Source organism: Buceros rhinoceros, unplaced genomic scaffold (genome assembly GCF_000710305.1).
Source record: "Buceros rhinoceros silvestris isolate BGI_N320 unplaced genomic scaffold, ASM71030v1 scaffold16369, whole genome shotgun sequence".
In the NCBI taxonomy this organism is placed as follows: Eukaryota; Metazoa; Chordata; class Aves; order Bucerotiformes; family Bucerotidae; genus Buceros; species Buceros rhinoceros.
The window spans coordinates 26,836-34,422 of NW_010433434.1; the positions used below are offsets into that span (position 1 = coordinate 26,836).

The window sequence follows — 7,587 nt, forward strand, 5'->3', positions numbered from 1 at the left end:
AATAAAATGTATTTTCTACTCAGCAGAAGAAAAGCAATCTGATGCCCCATTGAAAGTAGTCTTCAGTGCACAGTCTTACCTGGGACACCCTGGCACTGGTAACAAAAAGGTCAGGCAGAGCCAAACCACTTCTAACATCAGAATGAAAATCCACTGTGGCCAGTAGGGGAAAATATCCTGCAGAGCAGGACATGGAGTCTCCTGTGTGAGAAGGAGGGAGAGGGGTATTAACAGGCAAGTACAGGATGTCCCCAGGGACAAGGCTTTTACTTCCTGGCAGGCAGTCCCCCAGATACAAGAGGAAGCTGCTGTCTTTAGAAAACTGGGTTCTACCAAGACCTTTCATCTTCACAAATGACTTCCAGACACTTAGTTACTTGGGGAGAGGGGGAGAAACAAACCAAACCAAAACCCCACAATGTTTTTTAGCTTGGAAAATTTCTCAAGGAATTTTGATTCAGGAGTAGAACAAAAGCCTTTTGGGAAAACAAGACTCCAGAAAGGCCAAAAAGCAGGATTACTTTTCCTTGCTGTGAAAAAACACTGCCAAAATTAACTGGACAAAACACAGGCCACAGGCCTCATCACAGAAATGCCTGTCCCTGGGGTCTCTTGGCAGTGGAAAGTCGTTGGAAGTGCCTGGGAACGCCTGTCCAAACAGATCAGTGAAATCCTCAAGTACAGCAAAGCGAGATGTGATAAAATGCAGATTGGGTCCCTGAAGCGTGCCTGTTCCCTGAAATTTTTGCCAGGTCTCACTGCACTACACATCAGGTAAGATACTACATGTTTTCTCATCATTTCTCATGCGTTCTTTGTGCCCAAACGAAAGCAAAAGCTCCCAAACCCTACTCCAGTAACACTTGTCATCTCCCCACGTAACTCACCAGCGTTCCACTCTCAGCCCCAGCTCTTGCAAACAGCAGTTCGAGAGTAGCAACCACCAAGTACGTGAATCCCAGCCTCTGGAGCACCCCAGGAATACGCAGATTGTCCCAGGACACTGGAAAACATGCAAGCAATGCAGAAGAGGAGCAGACACGGGCTCTTTTGCTACCCTTCTCCAGGGAGAGCTGAGACCCACTGCACCTGCAGATACAAGGGACACTCCACTCTGCCACCCCACCTTCTGTACATCATAACACGGGGAAGGTCACCACTAAGACGATCAACAGTGGTTGGCACAGGGGTCAAACAGAGAGAACTGTGTCAGTGCAGAACTGGACTGCACTCTGCAGGATACCATCAGCCTGCCCCCAGGTACCGACCACGCAAGGCTGACACCGTGTTCTCAACAGTCCAGCCAAGGAGGCGGGAACAACAGCTGCAGAAATACAAGGAAGAGAGCGATTTCCACTCACATGGTCCAAGGCAGTAATTGGGATTCACAACTATGATTCCCAGCAGGATTAGCAGGAAACTCCTCCAGAGGATTTTCCTGAGCAACTTCCACTTGGAACTTCCCCGCCTCAGCATGGAGCTCAGTGACAATGATATCGATGTCCCCATGATGAATACAAACCTGGAGAACAGAGCAGATACAAAATGGAGCTCAGAGGTGTCTCATCAAACATCTGCACAACAGCAGACGCTGCACTGGCCCAACAAGAAATGCATGCAAAAATGAAATTGGACTTTATTTCCTCTGATTGCTAGGAATTTCCAGACAACTAAGCTTTCACTACAGAAGCTTTCCTCATCTTTTAATGATCAACTGAGGCAATAAAGTTCAGGGAAATAGTTGCATTCTAGTCTTTTTGCAGCAATGCCTATGCCACCAAAAAGTTCCATTACTCGAAATTAAACTGGCATCTTCAGAGCAGTAAAACAAACTGCAGATCTGTGATTCCAATTCAGAACTGACCTGCTCCTCCCCTTTAGATTAGGTTCAGATCCAGGTTCGGCTCCCATCTTCAAGAGTAGCTACAACTGGTGTCTGTTTTAGTATTTAGAGAAGCTTGCTAGGGGCAGATGGAATAATTGCTTCCCTGTAAGACCATTCTCTGGTTACAGAGAGATTAACTTAATCCAAAATTCCCTTGGCTATTTTTTCTCTGGATACACATCAGTCCAGCTTCCAATCTTGCCAGATGGACTGCCTTCAACAAAGCAGTGTGGCAATGACCTCCTCAGGGATACTCCTCTTCCACTGGCGGGGTAACATTTGGCCTCCCACTGACATTGTGTTGGGGGAGGAAAGAGGATATGGGGCAGCCAAAAGCACTTCGCTTTTCTACTGGTTCATAAGCACGATGCTGTTATCTGGAAGGGCCGATTCCTACCAACCAGTGGCGGAATTTGTTTAGCACAAATTCATCCCTCCAAATACATCACCATATGGAGGCAAGGTGCACATAATGTTCCCCTTGCAACCCTCAAGATAAAGAATCACTTGACACAAGAACTGTTCTTCAGGAAAACTTACCATGGAAACACCAGATCTGCCACTGTTAATCCTACAGAGAAATACGAAGAAACACATTATTTACCTCAAACCCTTCCTGAAGTTTTAACGACGTTGTTGAGTTTCCAAAGGAGTTGCAGGCTGCTTGTAATTATCTGACGCCCGAAAATATAAATCACTTCATAAACAAAACTTACAAAGATCCCAACATCTTGCTTCACTGCTTTTACCATTCTTCAAAAATAGGGTCAGAACTGATTGCTGTGTCTTGGGAAAGGTTTCAGGGATAGGATCCTTGCTATTCTCCACTAAGGCAGCATGACGCCTGACCCATCAGCTTCCAATCAAGGCATTCTGTTTATACAGCATCAAGCACACGATCAGCTTGACTATGGTCATTAAACACCCTGCCTGCAAAAGTTAAAGGTGTGAAAACCTGTGTCAAAAATTAAAAGGTTCCACCCAGACAGTGATCTGAAGCCATCCCACCACCATGCGATGGGCAGGACTACACACTGCTTCGCCAATTAGCCTAACAGGTCAGATACGCTGCTGAGGCAAACTGGCACAGCACCCCAGCCTTCAGCCGAGCAACAGCGCGCTGCAACAGCTGCAGTGCTAACCATAGCTAGACCCTGCTGCAGTTAAAACCCAGATTAACTGTCTTAATTGTACTTTACCATTCCAACTCTCATGTTTGAAGAACCAGTATTTTCCTCCTCCATAGTTAACAAACACCATAATTATAAGAGAGAGCCTAAAAAGACAACAACAAAAACACACACAGTGTATCACGTGTCGATGATACACACATACGTGAACATGCAGTTAACATTTACCTCCATTAAAACATTTCTAACTGCAAGATCTGGTTTATTTTATTTTTTAAAACAAGATTATGTACATGGTTTCCAACTTCACCAACCATGAAGCAGCGTTACAAAGATCATGGGTGGCTGTGAACCAAAGTAAGGTCCTTCACACAGCATTTTTGCACTGAACACATGTTGTTCTTTTACACCCTCTGCCACAACTTTAATGTTTCCTCAGACTAAATCAACTGCAAACCGTTTCAGAAAATCCAAGAATTAAAACCTTTATTATCTTTACAGATAAAACAGACCCTCCTGAACCGTCCATCGACTATGTATTTCCATACACTGTCAAACCGCCATTGGAAAAAACTCATTCCCCTCAGAAGAGTTGCTTTTGAGCAAGGTCTTATGCTTACCCTCGGAATGTGTCCAGGGAACGCAGCCGCCTCCTAGGGACTGTGCTCTGCCAACGTGTGGTGAGATCACTGCTAACGTTGTCTGTTGTGTTTGGGGACCCGGAATCCTTTGGGAACAAACCAGACACACAAAGGGCAAGTCAGCAGCTACACCAGCTGCCTAGAGAACAGAAGTCAGCAAACTGCAAACTTTCACATACTGCGTTTGTCTTTGTTCTCCCCATCTTCCTTTTGTTTCCCTGCTTGCTACTTCTAACCCCTTCATAGCTCCACCATACTGCAATACTATTTGCAGATGCTCCACACTCCACCTTTGACCAGGGTGGAAACAACAATGCAGTGAAAAGAGCCTGTGTTTGAGACACGAGAGCTGGGTCCAGTCCAGACCAGCCACAGACTTGCCATCACTGTGAGTGCTGCTTTGAACAGAGCTGAGCAGATCCAGTTGCTGACTCTCAAACAGCATCTATCTCATCTTGTCTTGTCCCATCCCGTCCCATCTTGCGCCATCAGGGTCTGACACCACAGAGAGGCTGTTTGGAGAGCTAAACCAGCATAAAATCCTTTTAAACACAGGAGTGGCTTCTTTCCAGTCAAGTTCCCTGATTCACTCTGGTCAGCCCCAGCGACAGCATAAAGCAGCAGATACCACTGTAATATAGCTATGGAGATGAACAACTACAAGAACTGCTGCTGAGCTCTGCTCCCAAGTCTTTTGATTCTAGACAGGTGTGGACCTCCTAGATGTGAACCCCAGACAGTGGTATCTATCTACATTCTAGTACAAAACATGGCTCACACAGAAATGCCAGCTCCAGGGATGCCAGAGAAATAAATCTTGACTTAAGTGTAGATCCTGCTACAATTTCTACTATGCTGGAAGCAGACATGAAAGCTGGCATTTCTTCCCTTCCCTTACGCTGTCTGGGTCAGAAGGGGACTTTCACTGACATGGTTGCTATAAGGGAACTAAAGAGGGCACAAAGCTGTATGTTCAAGACTTGCAAGAGCTCTACTGGGAACGCACTGAACTTGCGTGGAAACCCAGTCTAGCATGCTCCATTGACATAAAAGTGCCTGTCTGACATCTGTACAAGATTTGCCAAGGGGAACATGCACAAGGGGAAGATGATTACTAATAAACAAGGCCCCAAATATTTTGAGTGTATGTTCCTTGCAGGTGAAAACCCTACAGAATGCAAATTGAAGATACTGTGGTCACTCACAGAATTAATGGGAAGATCAGTTTCTCTGAGGTTCAGTTTCTTGTAAACCCAGTTTCTGACCTGATCAGTCCTGAAAATTAGTAACAGTTTAGAACACAAACCAAACCAAGAAGTACTTTATGGCCAATTTCATGTAAGTAGCAACTATTTCGCAGCATAAATCAGAAGCGGGGACAGTCCCCATTTCTATTTTCCCAGCTCACATACATAACACTGAGATTCAGCCTGTCCTCAAGACCGCAGTTAAGTCCAGCTATGTAATTACACTGCCCCTAGCTCAGCTTCAGGGGCTTTATTCTCGGGCTGTTCATAGGCAGGGATGACCCCCGTCATTCAGTACACAGGATGGAAAGCCGCACGTGCTACTCATGCTTAGGTCCCACTCAGTGACTTGTATGGCTGATTTAGGGCTAGACCCAGGAACAAGTCACGGGAAGGTGAGGCAGGGTGTGTGTGAGCTTTTCTGCAGTAACTGCTCTACACAAGCTATCCATCAAGGGCAATCGTATCACTCTGTATTTATTACTGCATCAACAGCCACCAGAGCTTAACTTGTACATGGCAACCTAGTAACAGGACCTGATCTGCAAGCAGGGCTACAGCGGGACTCTGAAGCACTGCCACACTTGCTGCATGTTTTCAAACTGGCGGCCCCACTTCATGTGCAAGGAGGTATGATAACACTGTTCACTTACTTCATAAGAAGACGCCCAACAATCAGGATAGCAAGGATCCCCATATAAACCAGGAAAGCAAAGAGAATAGCTACATGAAGGAGAGAAGAACACAACTCTATAAACGATCTAAACAAAACCGTTCGGCAGCCTGGGCTTAGCCAAGCAAGACAAACATAACGAAAAGCCCAACCCACCAATCATCATACCACCTTCTCCATGCAACACATATCTCCAGCCTAAGTACCAGAGGAAAAAAAACCCACCACCACAACAAAACCCCCAAGACAATCCAAAACCAAAAGCAGGCTAGTTTCAAAGTGCAGCTCAGTGACTGCACATCTCAGCTTAGAAAAGGCAAAATAAAACTGCATGACAAGGCAATGGTGAGAAAAGAGTTTGATGTGCTCTGTGTTCTAAAGAAGGAACTGGAAATTTAGAAACAGCCTTAACATGGAGAAGACAGTGGGAAGGGTAATACTCCTAGTCTGCAAGCAGGGAGAATTCTTCTTTACAGCTGGAAAACTGGAAGGACTGCAGAGTAACCTAATCTAAAGTAAGAGAATTAAAGAGTCGTAGATGAGACTTTGAAACAGTCTTGAAAAAGAGATGAACAAAAAAGCAAGATGCAACATTTAAAATTAAAAGTGCAACAACAAACGCTGTATGAAAACGCAAAAATCCAAACGCTGTATGAATTGTTTCCCATTTTGTGAGAGAAGTAAGACACAGGGAAGAAGAGGAAGGATTCTGTGGACGTATACAAACATGCAGAGAAAAAGGAACTAACTATGGAACGATCTCTCTCTGGACACATACCCACTGGTTTTTCTGGGCTAATCCCTGCTGTAAGAAGGTTGTGGTCATATAGCGTATCATGTGAGGAGGCCTGATCCTGATCAGGGCCTCAAGACAGGTGTATAAAACATAAGGAGTAAGATGCTGAGAGAGAAGAGGAGCAAGCCCATGGTACATCTTCAGCACAGCGTGAGTGGCTCCATGGGACTTTAAGAAGTTGGTTCTGCTGGGAGACATGCAAGTCGTAGAAGGAAAGGGGAAAACAGAGCATTACGTACGGAGGTAGCTGTTGATAGGGCCTTCATTGATGACTACGTCACAAGAAGCTGTTCTGCTGCTTGTATTTAGGGTTTTTACCACAAGGGAATAATTGCCAAACTCTCCAAAATGATACTGAATCCTGCAAAGGATAAAGGAGACAAAACTTGCTGAGAGCCATCATCACTATGTGCAGGTACCACAGCCACATTTGAGGGGCTGGAAGTCTGAATGCTTGTCAGAAAGACAAGCTGAAAACTCAGCCTAACAGCACGATCTAGCAAGTGGTCTGCCTTACTCTGCCTTCGCCAAGCATCATCCTCCCCTAGCCCAGCACAGATGCCTTACCGCACAGCCATGGCCGAGTTCACCGTTTGTCTTCTTGAACTAAAAGCTCACTGCAGGAGAAACCAGGTGCTTGTGCATGCTGGCTCAGTGCATACCATGTCGGCCCCTGCCTGCGCTGAGAGGACCTCAGCGCGGTTACAATGTACACCAGTTACAGCAGCACGGGGAACACTGACATTTAGGTCTTAACAGTCAGGGGAAAGGAGGTGATGAGCAGGCAGTAAACAGGTAGGTGGCTTCAAGGAAGAAAAAGCAATGTATAGGGCAGAGCTATCCAGGGCTCGCTGGGGCTGGGCCACGTACTTGCAGAGCTCTCTGTCACCCAGGGAGCCGTTGAGAAGCAGCGTGAGCGGATGCTGGGTATCGACCAGCACTGCCGCCGCCGTGCCTGGGGTGCTCAGGCTCCCGTTGCTTGGTGGGACGAACACCAGGACCTGATAGAAGCACTGTGGAAGAAGAGGGTGAAGGGAGCTCATTAGCGCCGAAGGAGGGTGGAAGGGGGTCCTGCTTTGCACAGCGGCAGAGGAGAAGACAAGGGAAGCCGCCCGGGGCCGGAGCAGCTCTCGCTGCGGGGCTTCCCGGCGCGCCGCTCGAACGTAAAACCGAAGCGAAGCAACTTTAAAAGGCCACGGGGAGACGCCAGAAAAG

General features: G+C 46.5%; 1 protein-coding gene across 1 annotated transcript in view; it reads right to left on the reverse strand.

Moving 5' to 3' along the window:
* Positions 1-7,385, reverse strand: part of HGSNAT (heparan-alpha-glucosaminide N-acetyltransferase) — a gene marked incomplete at its 5' end in the record, with an annotated part of 11,460 nt that extends 4,075 nt beyond the window's left edge. The window contains 10 exons of the mRNA XM_010144108.1: positions 80-201; positions 888-1,003; positions 1,362-1,522; positions 2,426-2,456; positions 3,085-3,161; positions 3,636-3,742; positions 4,862-4,931; positions 5,557-5,626; positions 6,612-6,733; positions 7,243-7,385. Coding sequence (XP_010142410.1) covers positions 80-201; positions 888-1,003; positions 1,362-1,522; positions 2,426-2,456; positions 3,085-3,161; positions 3,636-3,742; positions 4,862-4,931; positions 5,557-5,626; positions 6,612-6,733; positions 7,243-7,385 — 1,019 coding nt within the window. The remainder of the gene's footprint in view (positions 1-79; positions 202-887; positions 1,004-1,361; positions 1,523-2,425; positions 2,457-3,084; positions 3,162-3,635; positions 3,743-4,861; positions 4,932-5,556; positions 5,627-6,611; positions 6,734-7,242) is intronic.
* Between the last annotated feature and the right edge of the window lie 202 nt (positions 7,386-7,587).